This window comes from Lycorma delicatula, chromosome 1, assembly GCF_047948215.1.
Source record: "Lycorma delicatula isolate Av1 chromosome 1, ASM4794821v1, whole genome shotgun sequence".
Lineage (NCBI taxonomy): Eukaryota > Metazoa > Arthropoda > Insecta > Hemiptera > Fulgoridae > Lycorma > Lycorma delicatula.
In genome coordinates this window covers 317,584,979-317,607,329 of record NC_134455.1, presented here as the reverse complement: position 1 = coordinate 317,607,329, position 22,351 = coordinate 317,584,979, and the positions used below count along the sequence as shown (strand labels likewise).

The window sequence follows — 22,351 nt, the reverse complement described above, 5'->3', positions numbered from 1 at the left end:
TCTTGTTACAATATTAATTTTAAATTCTGTAGATTTACTATATTTTATGTTATCTATAAATTCACAAAGAAAGCATGTTTCTACAATAGTATGTATTATTTTATCAAATAGATCAGTATTATTATACTGTTACCTCCAAATAAATTCAAGCAGGTAATAATAATCCGTTAATTTATGTTCCATTGTACGCTCTACAATAACTTTATTTTTAAAAAAACCTGACTGAAGAGTAAGAGTAAAAGTGAATTTACCGAAGAACGGAAGTAAAAATAATGGGAAGTCTTACACTGACAATTGAGTGATTGAAAGGCACTGTTTACACATATTCTTGGTCTTGAATACAGTATGCAGCTTGTTGGTGGATTAAATCTCAACAACAAATAGCAAAAAGCTAACAAATAGCTAACACATTCATCATGTAAAGTTCAGACCTCATAATAAAATTAATAATGACAATTTCTAGCTAAGGTTTAGCAAGATAATATCTGTGTATAACAATTTCAACCAATTATTAGTTCAACATTTTCCAGTCTTTTCTTTATGAATTTGTCTCTTTAATTTTTGTTCAATTAAAAAGATAATAAAGAATAAAAACACGCATGCAAGTGTGCATGCTCATGCACACATTTTTTGTAATGGTGATTAAAAAAATTTGTTTAATTCTGCACACTACGCAGTTTTGGCTAAGTTTGTCTTTTCAATGATCATCTATATCGGTGGCATTTCTGTGAATGCAGATAAATGCAAATGACAAGTTAATTAACAACTTATCACTGTTTGATGAAGCCCATTCAACCAGGATGTTTTTTTATTGGTCCAGAAAAATCCTACTTTGATAGAACAGCATTTGTTATATAGCAAAAATATATATAAATATATATACACCTTTTTTTTTTTTTTTTAGTGAGAATACCCTTGTGACTAGTGAACTACTGTCAGTCTGGTCAGTATATCACCATGCTGGACTGTGTAAAAACTGTGTAAAAACACCTTCATAAATGATTAAAAATTACTGCTTCTAACTAGACAGACCAACATTACTACATAGCGCAAATTCAATGGCATCTATGTGTCAGTTGTTTGGAAAATGTTTATTTCAAAAAATAATAAGACATATTATAGCTTTCAAGATTCCTTGGCCTGTCAGTGTTCAATTTCTTCTTGCAGGGATCACATTAAAAGCAACATGTGCTACATTCAATCTGATACAGTAGAAGAACTGAAAGGCAACACAATTCCTGTTGGGAGTATTATACTGAATCATGTTAAATGCCACTGAAAAGCTACACACTGTGGAAACATGGAAATGGCATATTTTATACTATTAAACCTCATGAATATTTTTATTATCAAATGTCATCCTCTAAAAAAACTGTATTTAAAATGTAAATTAAAATTTTTAATTTCCCTTAATCACTGTGTGTAATCCAGTAAACTATTAAAAGAGATATTTTGCTTATTTGGTCACATAAAAAAAAAAATAATAATTGTCACAACTAACCAGAATTGAAGAATTTATCACCCTCCTTAAAAACATTATGTATAATTTTTTTCTCTGATGCTTTTTTGTCGGCATATCCATTGAAATGACTTGATGCGTTTGATTCTTTAATTTCACCAACCAATATACCAGGCTCACCTAAAAGAAAAAACAATTAATTCTAAATACAAGATTAACTAAAAATAAACTAAACAATGCTTGCAGCTGTACAGAAAATAATGATAGTGCATGCACTGAAGCTGAAAAATGTATTAATTGTAAAGATTCACCTTAGGCAAGGTCTTGAAAATGCCTCCATTGTAAAGAGAAACAGACTATATTAAGGATTTGTGCTGAACAGAAAGTGTCCTTTCCTGTGGTTTGTTGGGAATACAGAAAATCCCTCAACATAAGGAATCCTGTACAGCCCAGTGTTAGTTTTGTCCAGGCTCTTTCTAACAATGTGCAAAACGAGAACAGAATTGAGTCCAGGCAGGAAGAAGGATATTTTTGGTGGAAAGATCATCAGTGGTTTATTAAAAACCACTTGTCAATACACCTCCAAATAAAATTCCTGCTGAACCACTATGCAGCAAACTACTAAGATTTCTCGGAAGGAATCTATTAAAAAATTGTCGCCTGGTACAGTATTTACAGCCTCCAAGGCTTCCAAATCCCCACCATCATCTCAAGGTTTTTTTTGAGGATATAGTTGCAGGCAGATGAAGTGCCTGAATAAATAAGCACTTCCTAAAAGTTATAAAAGGAAGTAAGAAAACTGGATAATATTTGATAATTTATCTGCATATAGAGTTTTTTATATAAAAGGAAAAAAGTAATTTTTATGGATACAAGTATTATTCATTGAAATGTTTGCAGTCTTCATTCTTGTTCTGAGAATACTGAAATCCAATTAAAAGAAGGAAGTCCATTGATGTTGTGTCTGCAGGAAACTCACCTCCATCCCCAGGATGAAGTGTCTTTTCGCAGCCACGTCTGCAAGAAATGTGACAATCAAACTAAGGGTAGAAAATGTGATGGTGTGGCTATTTTCCTGAAAGAAGACATATTAGCCATGCGGATTCCACTGCCTATAAACATCCCTGCAGTAGCAATGAAGAATTAGTACCATTTAAAATGAATATCTACATCTTGTACTTCCCCCAAATTCTGATGTCAGTGAGGATGATCTGTTACCACAGATTCCTTTACACTGTCTAGTAACTGGCATCACTTTTCATGGGGCTCATCATCATGGTTTTCTCAAGGTACTACAGTTGATAGACTGAGGCAGAACTTGGATCTTTGCTAGTTGAACTATGGGTCGTACATATTTATGTCATCTTCATCAAATCGTGCATCAATCTGTCACTGTACTCAACATCCCTTTTTTCATGTCTTACCTGGCACATTTCTAAAAACACTTGTGAAAGCGACCAAGGACCGGTTGTTATCTTTGTCGATAATAGTGATTTGATTCAAAGCCAGCCATGCAGATGGGTAGCTGGAAAAGCAGAATGGATCAGGTACAATGATTCTTTTATCTAATATGACAAGAGAAATACTATGATCTACCAACTTGCCTAGTTTACACATCTGATACTCGATAGTGCAAGTGAAAATATCTCTCTAACATCTGGAAAGCCAAGGTGGCCTATTGTCCCTTGTGGGATGAAGACTACAGAAGTGCACTAAGGGATCGTCACAGGGCTTTACTTAACTTCAATGTAAGGCCTATGTCAGAATTACTCTGCGTCTTTTCCAGAATATGAGAGCTGTATGCTATCGAATGTTTCCAAGTGCTAAATGAAAATCATGACTGAATTATGTCAATACCATTTCCTGGACAACTCCATCATCTGTTATGTGGAGAAAAGTTCGGGTTATGTGTAGATCTGGATAGTCTACACTTCCAACTGTACTGGAAAATAAAAGCATGCTTGTCATCTTGTCAATTGATGTCTATCTCCTTGACCTTGGACTATGGTTGCATGGCTTATTTGTCGGCACAAACCACTGCACTTAGGACACTCAATGTAGTCCAACACACATTTATCTGTCTTACTACTGGTGCATTTCGTTCAAGCCCCATAATAAGTCTCCTAGTGGACAATGGTGAGTCATCTCTTTGGTACAGATGAAACCAAATGATCTGCTGCTATGTAGCACACATTAAAGCGTGACCAAATCATCCAGCCTAAGGCATGGTGTTCTCTAACCCGCATCTAATCTATATCAGGAACAGCCAAGATCTACTCCCCTGTTAGATTCAATCAGATTTAATTGCCTTTTCTTATCTCTTAATGTAATAATTACCTCCAGTTCTGACTGTAACTCTATTTTATTACCCCACTTGGTGACTTTCTCTCATAAATTACTCCTTTAGTCTTTGTTTGTATCATAAATACACAAATTTGGTTATCTTTTGAGAAAAATTTTACAATATTGTACATCCTGATGCTGTATTTTTTACAGATAGCTCTAATTACGATAATCCTGTTGGTTGTGCTTTTGTGGTTGATAGTAGAATCTACATGTTGGTGTTGGGCATTCCCAGCATCGTCAGTGTTTTCATTGCGGAGCTGTAGGCTATTAATAAGGCCTTAAATATAATTAGCCCAAGATTTTGACAATTACTTGTCTATTCAGATTATTGTTTGTTAAATCAGGTTATTATGTATATTTCTGAAATAAGTCACTGTAATACAACTGTGAGCTTCTGCTAAATTCCCAGCCATATTGGAATTTCAGGCAATGAGTGCACTGATAGTACAACAAAAGAAGCTTGTTTCCAGCTTCCTTTCATAATTGCACTGTTTCGGATTATCTTGAATGTTTTCTGAAGAGGGTGGTTCATGATGAGTGGCAGAGTGGATGGAATGCTACCATCAACAATTAACTTCGCTCAGTTAAGAACATTGTCACTGTGGAGCTTTTCATACAGGAATAGAGGAGGAGGTTATTATTTGCCATTTGCAAATAGGGCATACTAGACTCACTCATGGAAATCTCATGATCCAGACCGATGCACCCATTTCACTATGACTGCCAACTAATGGTACACCATATCTTTGTGGACTGTGTCTGTTATGCGGCATTGTGTTGGAAATTTAGATGAGGGGTTATCATTCAGAATATTTTAGAGAACAATTTGATGTATTCAAATGTCTTGTTATTTCTAAAGGCCGTGCATTTGTATTCAACTATTTGATTATTACTCCAATACATCATTACTATAATGTATTTCATCAATTTATCCCATTTGGCACACACCAGATGGTAATTTTGTTGTTTTAATTTAGATTTTTAAAACTAAATAATTGATTCTCAAACCTTTTGCCCACCACCAACATTGAGAATCAAAAATTTTCTGGTGCCTCCCAAAATGTTTAAACTCACAATCTGTTAAAAATAATAACTGCAATTGCTGTTTTTAGGATGGACTCTTAAAAACAGCAATTGAAATTATTGTAATTAAATGTGGCATATCCTATTTCTGAGTTGAAACTTACATTTTAAATGAGAGCAATTAAAATGCATATTTAATCATTTTTGGAAGTATTATTATTAAAATTGTTTTCTCTTTAAAAAATTGGCATTTTTTCTTTAAAGTGGGACATTTTGGTTCAGAAAAATTGTAGACATACAAAAAAAATTAAAGCTAAAATCTTAAGCTTTTAAACGATTTTAATGCAGTTTATTGAAAATATTTTATTTCCCCATGCACTCTATCAAACACAAAGAAAAACTTTCAATTTTTTCTTCTTGCTGATTTTTTTTAATTGATGATTTTTGAAATCTGAAGTATACTGTCAAAAAGTAGAATATTCAAGGTTTAATTTTTTTTATTCATCTCTTTAAGCCTCTTGGTTGCAAAGTTAAAGTAGTTTGAATACAAACATTTTTTATTATAAAATAAATGTCCCTTTAATTTTTTGTACTAGTGTTAGTAGGTATTTAATTTTAGTTTGAAATATCAGGAAAACATAATTTTTGCCTTTTTTTTAATCAGTCATCGTTTTCCTAGACCCCCTGAACGCCTCTAATTTTTCTTTTTCTGTGGGCCTTCTACCACCCCCTCTGAAGGCCTCCAGTGCCCACAACAGGGTGTTATAGCCCACTTTGGGAACGAATGGTCTATATTATTATGGTTTTATTTCATCTTTAGCATACGGCACAGCCACTTTACATTATGCTGCACTGTAAGAAGAATATTTTTTGTTATGATACTGCGCATGTTAATTGTTGATTTTATTTGTTTTATAATACTGTTATTTAATTTTTAAGTCTGCTTTTGATGTTAGCATAAATTGTTTACTATAACAATATTGTATCAGGTTGCTGTTAACAAGACTTCGTGTTTTGCGCCCAGAAAAAAAATACCTCATTAAACAGCTTGTCCTACTGGGGAAGGAAATTAAAATGTTTACTTTTAGGGTTGAACGTTACTTGTATTTAAATACGTTTGGTAAATTATATACAAAATATATTTGGCTCTGAAAAAAAATATTGATGATTTTTGAAATCTGAAGTATACTGTCAAAAAGTAGAATATTCAAGGTTTAATTTTTTTTATTCATCTCTCTAAGCCTCTTGGTTGCAAAATTAAAGTAGTTTGAATACAAACATTTTTTATCATAAAACTTACTTAATTCCACATCATAAACCTGGTATGGGATCCAGTTATTTTTTACAATGGTTATATTATTTTTGTTAATCACACGTGCTCCATATCAGATTGAACCTATGGACTTATTATTTGTAAAAAAAACACAAAAGTAAAATTGTATTACGTTAATTGTTCATTGCATTCTAAAGTATAGACATCCTTCACATTATGACAAGAGCATACGAGCTCATACGCCAGGTTTAGCAACACAAATCTATGGATTCCCGTAAAAAAAAGATCGGTGACCATGGTTACTGAAAAACCTAATGATACTGATGAGGACGTTCCAAAATATACTGTGTGTACCTATCATACAACATTAACCAATGTGTATTTATACAAATTACAATTATTTTTGTATTCAGCCAAATGAGCTCCAAACTAGTAATTTCCTGATAAGATTGGACTGTCACATAGGGATTCATGGTTTGAGATTTCATTAACATAGTTTTTTATTATAGATGTACTAAGTGCAATAGACTAGTACTTAGCTACTAACATCATCCTTTTAGAGATAACCCCTTTAGATTTTTTCCTACTGCTTTTATGAAGGAGAAAGTTCATTCAAATTGTGTATTTGATATCAATACATTGAAGTAAAGGATATCAATGCTATTATTTATGTCACTGAATAAGTATTATACAACACTTAGTACTTAATATCTTTCAGTTTTGGTTGAAACCAAAAACAGTTTACATGTACAGGTTTCCTAGCATAGTAAGTAAAGTTATCATTCAAGGAAATGCTCTTGATAATAAGACAATAAAATTTAATTCATCTTCCTACACTATTGTCATAATAGCTTCTATGTACAATGATTATTTTTTAATATTTATTTTCTTAATGAGGGAAATGCACACTGTATATTCAAAATATTAAAATTCAAAAATTGTTTTGTTAAAGTTCTATAAACTGTAGTGAAGAATTAATTATCTTTTCTAAGTATATATGCACCATTAAAATAAACCAAATTTTAGGAACTTTATGTTATAAGGCAAATCTACAATCTACCTACAGCATAAGAATGAAATTAATTATAAAAGATTTATAAATTAAAAATCTACAAAATGGCAAACTATAAACGGCCTAGTAATAGTATTTATTAGTTTGTTAAATTAAGTTGTTTTATTTTGTGTTTACAAACAATATACAATGTACCTTAATTTAAAAAAATCTGATGTGTACACCACATGACTTCCTTGTATGCTAACTAAATTACATATACACATTTTTTTTAAATGAAAAGTACATAAAATTTTATTTCATTAATAACTTCTGATATTTTTTTCATATTTTTTTAAAATTATTATTATTGAATTATTATTGATCGTAAACATTTCTTTACAATGAGAGATTATTAATTATTAATAAATCAATATATTTAAATTTAAAGTTAAAAAAAAAGGAGATGAAGTCTAATTCGAACCGATGTGGATTCCCTCGTAAGATCCAAATATTTCATTAATTACAATTTTATTTGGCTATAACTCTGGAACCAATGAAAATAAGTAGCACTTATGATTTGTCATTGAAAAGCTCTCAATGAGGGCTTACTGCAGTTAAGAAAATGTCCAAAATACAATTTTTTTGGATTTTGAGTTTTTTTGGGCACTTTTGGTCCAGTCGATTGCAATCAAAAGGGGAGGTTGCACAACTATATGTTACAACAGTCCTAAATCCAAAATCCAAAATTTTAAGATCCTACAGCTAATTTTGTTTGAGTTATGCATGATACACACAACCACACACACACAGACACACACACATATATATATATATATATATATATATATATATATATATATATACAGATGTCACGCTGACACTAGTCAAAATGGATTCAGGGATGGTCAAAATGGATATTTCCGCTGAAATTTGAAAACCAAAATTATTTGTGACCACAATACTTCCTTTAACATACAAGGAAGTAAAAATACTAATTTATGAAATAAGATATTTAAGTGCAATAATATATCAACTTTAATAATTATGATACAATAGAATATTAGAATAATTTGATACAATGAACTTACGATACGATGAAAATGTAATAGAAGTCTATTACATTTTGTCTATGGTGTGAAAGTTTTCCTTTTCATATCTTATTACCACCCGGGTCACATATATGCTGAATTATTAAGTTTCTACAGTATAATTTGTTACAAAGTTGGGTTACTGGTATTTGTTTTACTGTTTTGTTTTTACTCAATTTTGAATCAAGAACTTTTTTCTTGATACTTTCATGAACTTTCTATAATAAAAATTTCAACTTTTACATTGCATTTTAATTATCTATTTACTTTTATAGGAGAGAGCAAACAATTATTAATGTTTGAGAATGAGAAAGATGAGTAACAAAATGCCACACAGTAAGTGATCAATAAAATTGCAGAAAAGTTATGATATTGCTATATGATATAGCAGATAAAAATGTTAATAAGAGGTTGTAAAAAGACTTCACAAAATACACAAGATGGGTTTAAATATCCATCATTCAAAATAATAAATGAAATTCAACTATAAATTTTTATGCAAAGATATACAAAGACACTAAAAAATCATTCATGTCTAACTCCAACTATGTTTTTCATTAATATGCCTCAGCTCTGATCTCAGTGAATGACTTCTGGACTAAATATTATTGTATTACATTTTGTTAATCTGTATGTTTGCTTATCACCAATTTAATTGTCTTTTAAAACACTGAATACATTTACCTCACATCAGTTTTTTGTCGTACTGTACTTTATTATAATCAAATGAAGAAAAATTAAACTGAAAACAGTTCTAATACTACCTTTTAACTTAATTATGTGTAAAATAGAATTAGACTAATTAACTTAATCACATTATGATATGAATACAGTAGCAGTTTCTTTTGGTTTTATTTCTAAAAATTTATGCTTAAAAATAAAAACATATAACCTGGTTTGCAACGAATACAAAGTCCATCTTCTCCCCGAATTGGTTCATTTGTTTCTGAATCAACTTTTATTAGTGTTACTGGGTAGAATGGAACAGCAAACCAAGGTATATAGCCAACAGCACCCATTTTGTTATAACCATTTACTGAAAACCATGTAAAAAGTGTTTCATCAATAAGAATATGATAATCAGTTTGAATCTCTTTATTCACTATATAAAAAAACAGCAATTAAACATTAACTTAAAAATCTAAACCAGAATAAATTGCATTATACCACTGGTTCTACATAGTAAAGAAAGATAATGATGCTGTGATAGTAAAGAACCCGTCAAGTGATGTAAATAAAACTCTTCCACCAATTTTTCACAAATTGCATCTGTAAAATTCAATACTTCACATCCTTTAACTTCTTTCTTTTTTGTTTCTGTTTAGCCTTTGGAACCACCGAAAGGTATTACTTCAGAGGGTGAATGAGGATGATTGATATGTATGAACGTGTAGACTATACTCTTGTTCAGTCTCAGGTCAACCATTCCTGAGATGTGTGAAACCCAATCACCAAAGGACCTCGGAATTCACATCCTTTAACTAAAATAAACTATTTCACAGCTTTGAATAAACGCACCTCTTCATGCAAGCACACAAAATACAGAAAGTAAAGAAAAATGTAAATATGAAGACTGCTCCTGCACTATAAAACCAAAGAGAAAAGGATATATCCTTTTTTGTGTACATATTTCATGCAGAAGTCAGTTGATATCAATTATACATTTAAGAATAATAAATAAATCCTTAAAATATTTTTATGGAGTGCAATGATCTACGATAGTAAAATATAAAAAACAGAAAAGAATAGAAACCTCTGAAAACTGTTGATGTAAGAGGATGTTGAAAATTAAATGGGTTTATTAAAGTTTGAAATTAAGTCTTAAGATGAATACAGAAAATTTTATGGCAGAATTTTGTAGAGATAAACCATGTTGGCAGACTGAATATTAATACGTCCAGATTTAGTTAATTTTTAATAGAGAGGAATGTGTCCTGTGTTGAGAAAGAAAACTAGAAAACTATTGCGATAAATGAAACTGATAACTAAGCATGTAAAATGTAGTAATTATATTACAGATACGTGGGATGATCCAGAAAGTAAAAATACACATCCTCACTAGATTATGCAATTCAGCCCTTAAACATACATCAACATCGTCAAAATTAAGAAATCTGACAACACTCTAACCAGCCTCTGTTGGATTAACCCATCATGAACTCCTTCATGGTTTTAAAATGTTGGGTAGTCAACTAGACCTTCAACTTGGTGAAAAGGAGGTAATCACTTGTGCTCTGTTCAGGCTGTAGGGGATAATAAAAATATCTCTCCCTTAAATACTCATAAAGCATTTGTATAACATTTATATAAATGTAATTTTTTTTATATTTGTAAAGGATTTGTTTAACTGAAAACTAAATGGTACATTATACAAAGATCAATACACCCTTCAAGAACATTCCACACTGTTTGTTTTTACCAACTCATAAAGCTTCTTCAGTATTTCACAATGAACATTACTGCAATCCCTGGTTTCATGAATTGTGAGTAAAATTCTCTAGCAATTTCAAAATAGTGAAGTCATTTTTCAGTCAATAGTACCTGCTTAAAGTTTTTTAATTTGTTAGGAAATGAATATGCATTTAATGTTTTGGACTATCACAGTCTCTCTTTAAGAAACCTGATCCATGTCTCATTCCCAGACCTGATTCTGTCAAGATGTTCAACTCCTTTTCATTGTAGTACCTAATAAATATCAAGGCTATAACAATTACAGAATTTACATTTCATTGTCTGCTTCTTTACCAGTGTGTACAGAACGGATTGCATATAATGATATTATACTGAGTGGTGACACTATATACACAATGCTGCTATAATATCAGGTAAATCATCAAAAACCAATTTTCGATACTATTGTATTATTACTTATTGTTGATTCTGAGAATTATACCAAGCTCCATGTAACTCTTTCCATAGAATTGGGAATTTTATAACATATATTAATACTGGCTGAGTTTGCTACTATATATGACAAATATAAACTACAATTTCAACTGAATAAAAATAATAATAATAAAAACAGTGTAAAAAATAATAGAGTCATACTTTTTCCATATTATCTTGAGAAAATCTATAATTTGTGAAATTAAGGAAAATGAGATTTTCTAAAATGGTAAAATGCTATAGAGGCTACGTTATAGAACAAATGTAGCAGTATGAAATTTTCAGTCACAAATTCTAAACAACTATATTTTCTAGTTATAGAAAAAAACCAAAATATACCTACAGAGATTTGCATTTCCTTCAGTTGCACCATAAAATTCTCCTATTTGCTTAATATTAAATCTCTTCACAAACTGTGCCCAAATTTGTGGCCTAAGCCCATTTCCAATCATTAAGCGTAACTATATTAAAAAAAATCAAGACAATAATTAGGTATAAGTTTTATAATTTCTTATTCTCAAATAAATCAATAAGTAAAAATTAGTCTTTGGAGTACACTAATACAATAAAACAGTATTAATAAATATTATATTATCATTAATATCAATAAAACAATATTAATATTACCTCTTTAGCCACTAAAATATTTATAAAGAATATATATCATTAGAAAGAATAGCTGTTTATGACAAGCATTGTTATGTTTCAAATATTAAATTTATGAGTAAACACCAAAGCTCCCCACTTATGTTAAGTGTCTACTTGTTTATAACTGGTTTTTTGCCTTTACTAATTTTGCTTACAATAATGGAATAATTTTACTGAATTAGCAACTGACAGTTGCAAAATTATCGACCTTCTGAATAATAAAGAAAACATTCTCTTATAGTAATATTACACTTAAAAGTTTTCTAAGTTCAATTTTGAATTTGGGTGATTAGTTTTAGTTTTAATTAAAAAACTAAAAATATAAAACATAGTTGTACATAAAATTATGTAACTAAAGAAAAATAAAATAATCCTATTAGACATCTCTAATAGAGATTATACTATAGTGTATCGTAATAATACTAGAGATCATAATCTCTGTGTGGTAGTGTCGCTGACATTCATCCAGAAGGTTCTAGGTTTAAATCCTAATTAAGCTAGGTATTTTTTACATGCTATAAAATTCGTTTCATCCTCACAAATTTCAAAAATCAGATGATTGTAACTGGACATACGCCTATCACTACTAAAAGAATTCAAAATTATAGTCAAAACCTTTCTCTAGGATATACTTAAGTTTCACAGTTGTATTTTTAATAATTCAGAGAGTCAATATTGTTTTACAAGTGAAATTAAAGACTAATATTTGATATAAAAATATTTTCAAATAGCTTATTTTACTTTTAGAAAGGACCAGCATATTAATTTGGAAAAGCAAGAAATTTTGTACACAATGATATACTCTACTTGATAGAGTGAAAAGAATAATTTTCAAGCAGAAAAATTTGTTTAAAATGACATGCAGTTTTAGCTATAGTTATCATGTAATTAGAATAATTTTAATGTTGCAAGATTATAATTGTGAAAAACTATAATTATGTGCATGTTTACATATAATCTTGTGTCCTAATGCTTACAATCTCTATAACAGAAATATTCTTTCCATGAATTGTTTTTATTGATATCAGCTTTTTTTTTTTAATTCTATTAATAAAATTTTTTAAATATGTATATTTTACTAATACTTCATCAAATTATTCAATAGGAGACTACTTCACATATTTTATTACACTATTTATTGGTCATTTTATATGCATTTATTGTAAGTCAGTATTCTTTAATATAAATGAAAAATATTTGGTTAAAATATTAAAAAAAGATATGGAAGAATCTTAAGGTAAGCATGAATTTCAGAAGTTAAATGATTTTTCCCTGAACAAGTTCATACGCCAATAAAACCTCAATTATGTTAACTGTGTACTTGTAGGCATTTTTAACCATACCAAATTCTGATTAATATCTTCTATTTAACCTGCAGATTTTTTCTACATGATCTTCAAGTACTTTCACATTCTCTATGTGTATATAAAGACAGCCATCAACAAACTGCATGCATTTTGTTATTAATAGTATGCATAATCTATGACAGCCTGCAATACTGCAGTTGTCCACAGCCATTTTTAATGTTTAAATCTGGATGCTCATATGGCTTAATGTCATCTCAGTAAATGTAATAATTTATGTTAACACCTTTGCAAATTATAACTAAAATTCTTCTAAAGATGGACATACCTTTATTGCTATGTGAAATCCATTTCTATTTTTAATAACTTAGTATCTTGTTTAATTTCTATCTCCAACCTCTCTTACAAAAGACTCTGAATGTTATTTTTACACCTTGGAATGCAATAATAAATTTATCACCTTTGAGGTAAGTGAATAATACAATTTTAAAGAACTTATCTTCAAAAAACTTAAAAGGAATAGATATTATTTTTAAAAAATAATTTTTTAAACTAACTACAAAGGAAAATTTCTGCATAATACACATAACTTTAAAATTCATGCAGATTTAGAGCTAAAGTTTATAAAAAAGAATTACCTAATACTTTTTAATACAGAGTGTAAAAATATTAATTACCATATGTTGACGTTCTTCTGGTTTCTCAGGCAATGCAAGTAAGTAACGACACATCTCACCAATATATTGAGCTACCTATAAAAGAAAAGACAAAGAAAAAATCTATTTGAAATTTCAGAATTAATAACAAAATATTTTATTTCTTCTGCAATAGTTACATCTTAAAATTCTGTTCATGATTATTTCCACCAAACAGTTATAAAAAATTAGGATAAGACAAATTTGTTATTTGTAATACTGTAACTTCATAAAATACATTTATTTCCATTTATTTATTTGGTAACATCATGAAATGACTATATTGGACAAAAACAAGGTGTTAAATAAATTACTGAATATAAAAATTATTAAGATAACACATACAGGTGATGTTTTCTAAAAAAAAAAGGATTTTAAGCAATTAATTTAACAAGAATGCAGAAAATGTGAATAGATGAAAACTATCAAGCTTTTAGATCCACACACAAGTTATACAAAGAGTGCTATGAAAGTTTTGAAATACATCGAAACTAATCATCTCTGGCTGTTACAATTTAGTGCATGTTTAGACAAGTCCCAACCTGTACTGTAGCCACTCTAGTTATTGTCTCAGTGTCATTTGCTTTTTAGCTCTGTTAGTGAAGAGGTAGTGATGTCATTGTGATAAAAACTGAATACTGGGCAATTTTGCTTAAGAGTTGAGCTTAAGGGTTAAATGTTGATGACTATTTAAAGGAAATGATCCATGTGCTTGAAGAGGACTGTCATCATTGTACAATATATGGGTGTTACTAAGAGTTTGAAAGAGGAAATTTTGGCCTTAAGGACACTCCAAGATCAAGTCTCCCAGCTTTGAGACCAGGTAATTGTCTTTGCTATTTGAGGCCATTGTCAATTTGTCTTATATTAAAACATTTAAAAGCAAATTGTTTTCAAGTAATAAAAGATAATTCCTAACAATTATTTACTTTTTTGCACAACCATAGACAGAAAACCCTTCTCACAGAGGTAAGACAAAGGTTTTAAGGAACAGCATTAATAATAATTTCAATGTTTCTGTGACTAAAGTTCCATATTCACTTCGACAGGCAAGCCAAAATGTACCTAAATCTTCAGATGTGAATTGTAGTTGCAACATTTTATCAGTAGACATTTCAATGAGCTGGTTGTGAATCCCAACTGGTAACTTAGTAGCTACAACAACATTTTCACTAAATGGATTCAGTACCCATCTCTTCAAGAAATCATTTTTATCTTCTGGGAAATACTCCACCAACTAAATTTTTAGCTCACACAAATGGATCTTCATGCTATTCAAACTGTGGTGAATAATAGTGCTTGTTCATCCAAATTTTTCCCAATATGGAAATGAGTGGAAAAATATCAAAATTTTTGCTTTGAGGGCAGACAATCCGGAATCAAGTTTCTTAATGAAAGCATAAACTTGTCTGTCATTAATAAAATATTTTTATCACCTTCTTGTAAATTCACATTCAAGTGTTTAAATGCAAAAAACATTGAGAATGGTATTTTTTTTATTCTGGAAAAATATTATTAATTCATCACACAATTCCAATAACTGGGTTAACACTTTCCCTGCAATAACAGAAGTCAAACTTCTGAACGGAAAAGAAGAGATCTTTTCTTTTCGCCCATTTCATCACATAGTTTAGCAAATAACCTATTCTGTAGTGGTCAACTTTTAATAAAATTAACCATTTTTACAGTTATACAAAGAATTTCCTTCAGATTTTCCAGCATATTTTTTTTGGCAAGAGCATGTCTGTGAAAAAAGCAGTCTGTTTATTCTGCTCTTAGTATAAGACCTTCAAAGTGTATTTAGAAAGACTAGATACACAAATCCTTCAATAAAAGAAAGAAAATGTTTTAGCTTTTTTAGATCTAAAGCAGTGAAATACCATTCCAAGAAATAAACAACAGAAGATATTACAAGGTATTGAAACTTCATCAACATGAATAATGAAGTGCAAAACGTGTATAAAAATGTATGTTAAACTGGGGTCACCCTTATTTTAGCCCCATGAGCGGTCAACTGTGTAGGAGAAATCTACCACTTCATAAGCTGTTGTTGTTTGCCTTATAACATCCCTTTAATTGGCAAATTAAAATTTTGTATTTTTAATAATAAAATTAAAAATGGATTTATATGTTTTTTATATTGAGTTTTTTATGATTACATATTTTAATTATCAAAGATACCCTTTTATACTTTCTATCCTTGCTTCGAGTGTATTTCTTGTCAAATCTAATGGCTCTTATTAGCTGGTGAAATCTTCTTTCAAGCATCACAGCTCTAAAATACTCTGGTGCTGTACTATAATTTTTCCACATTTCAGCAGTGTTCAAATGGTTGGCTTTTATCATGCCATGTATAGGACTCCAAAAAATGCTAAAATTTCCTCAAAACTTGTAGATTGGCAATCTAAGATTCCACGAGAATAATTAGCAGTCATTTCTACGAGTTTCTCATTTGTAAATTGGACACTTACTTATAGTTTGGTCAGGAAAAAATATTTTCCAACAATCAAAAATCTGTGTACAATCTTTCGCAGGAGGTTTTAATCAGGAGAGTTTTGTATCAACAATTTGTTTTGGAATTTTTTTTAGCAGAAACTGATTTATGCACTTGCCATTTAGTAATTCCATCCTTTCTGATGTACTGCAATCCAGATTGCACTGGTATTTTTATGAAAATGCAGTCACTATTGGAAAAGCAAAACAAATGCCCGCTGTGTTATTATTTTCTTGTTCATTCTCACTCTTTGATTGTTCTGAATCCAAAAGAATCACTTTCAATTTGAAGCAGTGCAGCATTTTCTGATTCCATAATCAGGTTTTCTTGCCATAATAAATTTTATTCATTTCACTGATACAAGCAAAAAATAACTTCACTAATACAAAACACAAATACTGAATTTGCACTAAATAAATTATAAAAAATAAGTAATTGGAAAAAAACACAGCAATCTGATCAGTTAACTGCGTAGATTGCTACTAACTACAATGAGATGGTGCGTCTCTGTGTTGCCTAACATTGATGCCAGCCAATGAATCATCATGTAAATATGAAGACAAATAGTCAGAAACAGTCATTCAGGCATAGCTGGGGTTTGAGGCTTCTCAGATGCGAAATAAAAGTTTTCTTCAGAGTAACTTTTTTCATTAGGTTAAATCTAACAGGTTGACCGATCACAGGTTAAATAGTTAGGATCAAAGGAGAGAGATTAACAAAGGCGTTAAGCAAGGAGATGGACTGGGCTCTTCTGTTCATTGTGGTATTGGATAAAATAATGAAGCCGTACAAGAGGAGAAAGAAAAGATTTAAACAGGAAAATGGAGGTTGAGGTCAATATGTATGCAGTAACTTACATTTGCTGATTATATCTCCTAACTTCTAAAATCCAGAAAGAACTGCAGAAAGTTGTCACAGAATAGCTAATACAATTTTAGATAGAAGAATATCTGCAAACCCTCAGAAAAAAAAGATTATTAGCACACTAAAAAAATCACTCAAGTTAGAATGGAAGTTATATGGGAAAATTTAAGTCTGCAACATATTGTTTTGAATATTTGGGAATACAGATTACACCTCTTGGAAAAATGGACAAAGAATTGAACAACTGAATATATAAGGCAAATATGATAACACTGCCACCAACTGTATAACATAATTACTGGGAAGTGAGATGTCTCAGAAGAATCAAAGATGAAAGTGTATAATGCAGTTTTTCTGCCAGCTCTACTAAATGGAACTGAGAGTATCACACATTCATATAAACATCAAGGCAGAATAATAGCTACACAAATGAGGTTTCTGGTTTCTAAAGAGAGTTCTTAGAAGACGAAATGTGAGAGTATAAGAACAATTACAATAAGATCTGGCATTTTCAAAGTAGAAGAAAACAGCACTACTTGTACTATTGGGTAAGAATGACTCCTACCCTAGTAGTGCTACAAAAGGAGTCATCATAAGTACATGACGTCCTTATAATGAGGAGGATAGGATAGTTTTCTGATACTTTTGAAGCATTATTAGAGGCAAGGGCAGAAGGAAGGAGAGAAAGAAATTGACTTATTATTGCATAGGATGAGTATTGACTGAGTATAGTTCAGAGGAGGGAAAAGAACATACAGAAGGTACAAAGGACAGCAACACAGGAAAGAAAAGAGATTTTCAAATTTCAGGTTATTTTAAGTGATTGCTTCAGTTAATGAAACTTTTATACGGACTGTTATTAAACAGGAAAAGAAGATGTAATAATAGAAATAATGATAATTAGACTTATCACTGAATTATACATACAGAGAGTGTATCCACAAAGTTATTCCAGAACTTTCATAACCTATTCTACTCGTGAAAATAATGGAGAAAGTTCATATAAATATATCTTCTAAGTTGCTTTGTTTACAAGTTATGGCTAGTGAAATATTTCACTCAGCTTTCAGCTACCCCGGTGAAACGAGGTCGTACCGGAATTTTTAGGCTATTGATTAAGGGGCAGAATTAGTGATTTTTATGGTTTTCAACCTGAAAATCAAATAAAATAGGTCCAAGAAGTGTATTTGCAATAGTTTTTGAGAAATCAGGGGTAAAAACCAATAAATGGGAAAAAACCCTGTTTTTTATGTTTGACGTACAATAACTTTGTAAAATTTATAATAAACACATAAAATTTTTAAACAAAACCAGTAGAGAATTTAATTCCAAACAAAATAATGTAAGATAAGGTGAATAAAACAAATAAAAATTCAAATTTTATTTAGGAACAGTACATCAGACCAAAGTTCATTATACATACCCGTTTATAATAAATGTTCACAATAGAGCCCACCATTTTCAACAAATTTCTTGGCATACTTCTGTACTGCTTTTGTTGTTCTTTTTAGTTCTTCAGGGCTGGCCTTAAGTTGCTAGCTGCATCCATAATGCGAACAATTAATTCCTCATGAGAATATATATTTGTTCTCTATATAATATTTTTCATCCATCCCCAGAGACAAAAATCTAAAAGTGTTAGATCAGGCAATCTTCATGGCCAGGAATATGAACCTCACAATTAATTGTTTCTCAGGAAATAATGATTTAAGTAAGCAGAAATGGCACAAGAGAAGTGGGAGATGCGCCATCGTGCTGAAAGTATACTTTGCATCTCAGCACTAGAGGAACATCTCCAAGCAGCTTCTTGGAGAAAGTGCAAGTAGACCTCAGCATTTAAACAACCAGGTAATATGAATGGTCCAAACAGCTGACTGGAAAGAAGGCCTCACCATACAGTAATGCTGAATTAGTGATGAAAATTGCTTCCACCGTTTCATAAGGATTTACTTCTCCCCGTAAATGTTGCCAACTAGAGTGAAATTTATCTTGTTGGTAAACAAAACATACTTGTAGAACTCCAAGCAAAGCAGACCATCATCTACTGGGTGTAGATGTTAAACTGGCTGTTTATGATAATGATAAAACTTGTTTGTTTAACTGTCCTCCAAACCAGCGAATGCATAACTCCAGTCTGCTTAGAAAGACTTCTTGTACTGATGCCTGGACTGTGCTGAACTGCATCATTTCATCAATTTCATCAATATCAGCACTGTGTTGGACAGATTGTTCATAGCTGCTACAAATATTAGGTAGTGAATCTGTTTCCCAAAGACTGTGAAAAGTCGCTCTAATTGTTTTGGGATCTGGAATCCTGCGATTCTGAAATGTATTTCATATTCTACTGCAGCAGCTGTAGCATTACCATTACACACACCCAAAATGATTACCGTATCAGCACATACTCTGTTGTAAATAAGTATGGCATTACTTCAATAGCAAACCGATCAAACTAAAATTCACAGAAAATCTTTACTAATGACAGCACAGTTCACAGTACCTGTTATACTTAATATATCTTACAGAAAAATTTAAGCACTAACACTACAGCATATTGTTCAACAACTCCTTATTTTATTGGCAAATTTGAAATAATAATTTTTCCAATAATTTACTGCATTTCTGTCACTTATAAACAAATTATTATCTAAGTAATTTTTATTTATTTACTTTTAATTTACACTTTTAGTAAAAGTGTAATTCTTAGTAGTAAATCTTGTTTTTACAAATTTTTCACATTACCAAAAAATAATCTGGTTTTTGTTTACATTATAAGTAATTTTCTGACAAATGTAGTAATTTACTGTTTCTAAATAAAATTCTAATTTTTCTTTATTTTATTCAACTTATCTTACACCATGAAAATTTTATCTGTTTATTACCCATTTAACAAAGTTACTGTACACCAAACATAAAATAGGGTTTTTTACCCCAATTTATTGGTTTTCACCCCAGATTTCTCAAAAACTATTCAAAAATGGTTCTGGAACCTACTTTATTTGATTTTCAGGTCAAAAAACATAAGAAATCACTAATTCTGCCCGTTAGTTAACATCCTAAAAATTTCAGTACGATCTCATTTCACCAGGGTAGCTGAAATCTTTCACTAGCCGTAATTCGCAAACAATAGGACATATACCTGTATACATATATACAGTATATATATATATTATATATATATATATATTGAGTGAATAAAACACAGTGTTACTAGTAAAATAAGCAACTCACTTAGTTAATAAGCTAACTTACTAGTGAATAGAGCAAATTATGTAGTCAAATAGTGTTGACTGGCCGAGTGCACAAATTAATTCAGTCATTCAAAACGGGTGCATTTTTTCTACAATTTACAGTTTGTACCCTTTTTAGCAATCATATAGGCCAGAACTTAGTTGTTATAACTTATTATGTCTGTCTACCTGAGTAATCTCAAGAAAGAGGGATATATACTTTTTTTGAATATATGGATTTTTAATTATATAAATGAAAATATGTTTCCAAAAATTTTTGTTACAACTAACTTTATAAACTTTGAAAAGAAATAGGGTACTGAAGAGACAGGAATCTGGAACTAACTCAGTATGATAAAAGAGAGGATCTACAATTTACTACACTCCTTTTGAAATTAATCTATTTTTACATAAATTTATTTGCATTATCAACTCTGCAGTGGTCTGCAAGATTTTTTCTCAGATATTTATTGACCAATCTCAATTTTTGTGGAACTGTCTCCCAAACCAGAGGCATAGCTGTAAGTTACTGAGAGTCTTTGACCTTAGCACTAGAGGCCAAGCTTTCCTGTGCATACAGAGCTGATCATAGTAGATATAAGAAAAAAGATTAAGGGATTTTAATACATATAGTTTATGATTATTTCCAATATGTCTTAGATAAGTTTGAAACAAATAATATTTTAGTTAAGATTCACAATTGGGAGTCTACTAAACTGCCAAAAAACAAGAGTGAAGAAAAAATAAGAAAACAACAAATGAGTGTTATTCACAGTAACGGTGTAGATTCTTATGAAAGGTCAACCTACTTTATTTGATTTTCAGGTCAAAAAACATAAGAAATCACTAATTCTGCCCGTTAGTTAACATCCTAAAAATTTCAGTACGATCTCATTTCACCAGGGTAGTTGAAATCTTTCACTAATCTTCGGTGTCCACTTTTCATTCACTAAATAAACATACACTAATATGATAACTAATAATACCACTTTGTTATGCATTTTTCTTTACATAAAAGCTTCTTTCATTATTAAATATTCATTAATTGATATGTTTTATATGTTTTTAATATTTCTTATCACACAAAATGAATTTGCCATTTTTATTATTCTCTGACAAGCCAACTTACATTGGCTATATAAAAAAATAAATTATGTTTTGTCTATATTTAGTCAGGTAGTGCAAGCTACAATAACTTGGTTTCTTTTCTTTTTTTTTTTTCAAGAAAAATTGAAACCTCTATTTTTCCTTGTATATTCCATCAGACAGCACAAGCCAACAGGGTTAAAAAAATTGTAGGATGTATCACAAGGTTATTATGAGAAAAACTTTTTCATAAATTATACATATAAATATAATAGAATATGGACTAAGAAATTATTGAAAAAAAATTAAAATAAAATAAATTAATTAAATAAAAATACACATCTAAAATAAGTGTTTTGGGGGGGGGGAAATTAACAAGTACAACATAAACTGGTCAATTTGCTTTTTATTTACTTTAAGCCATCATGATGAAAGTGATTAATGATATTATAACCGAAATAATCTAAAATAATTTTATCTCAACACAACCAAAAAAACAATTTCATTGTAAAATTGATAAGAGAATCTCCTTATACAAAATCATTATGAAAAAAAATGGTGATAATACAACTCCTGAAAAACACTTATAGTGTGGAGGTATCCCTCAAAAAACAATTGTTTGTCCACAATTTAAAAAAAGTTGATATTTTTAAAATTACAAAGGTTCACTCATTACAGGGATGTTTCATAATATAACAAACAACTTGTTCAGAAAAAGCACAAAAAAAAACAAGAAGCGAAAAAAAAACAACATTAAGCTCTCTTTTTTTTCCTGTTTAGCCTCCGATAATTACCTTTCAGATAATACTTCAGACGATGAATGATGATGATATGTATGAATGAAGTGTAGTCTTGTACAGTCTCAGTTCAACCATTCCTGAGATGTGTGGTTAATTGAAACCCAACCACCAAAGAACACCGGTGTCCATGATCTAGTAATCAAATCCGTTCAAAAATAACT

At 30.3% G+C, this 22,351-nt stretch overlaps 1 protein-coding gene across 1 annotated transcript in view; it reads right to left on the bottom strand.

The window, feature by feature from the left end:
* LOC142334177 (long-chain fatty acid transport protein 1-like) overlaps window positions 1-22,351 on the bottom strand; it is a 194,267-nt gene that overhangs the window by 12,261 nt on the left and 159,655 nt on the right. The window contains exons 6-9 of the mRNA XM_075381986.1: window positions 13,699-13,773; window positions 11,413-11,530; window positions 9,076-9,219; window positions 1,502-1,639 (exon numbers count right to left, since the gene is read on the bottom strand). Of these exons, the coding sequence (XP_075238101.1) occupies window positions 1,502-1,639; window positions 9,076-9,219; window positions 11,413-11,530; window positions 13,699-13,773 (475 nt within the window). The remainder of the gene's footprint in view (window positions 1-1,501; window positions 1,640-9,075; window positions 9,220-11,412; window positions 11,531-13,698; window positions 13,774-22,351) is intronic.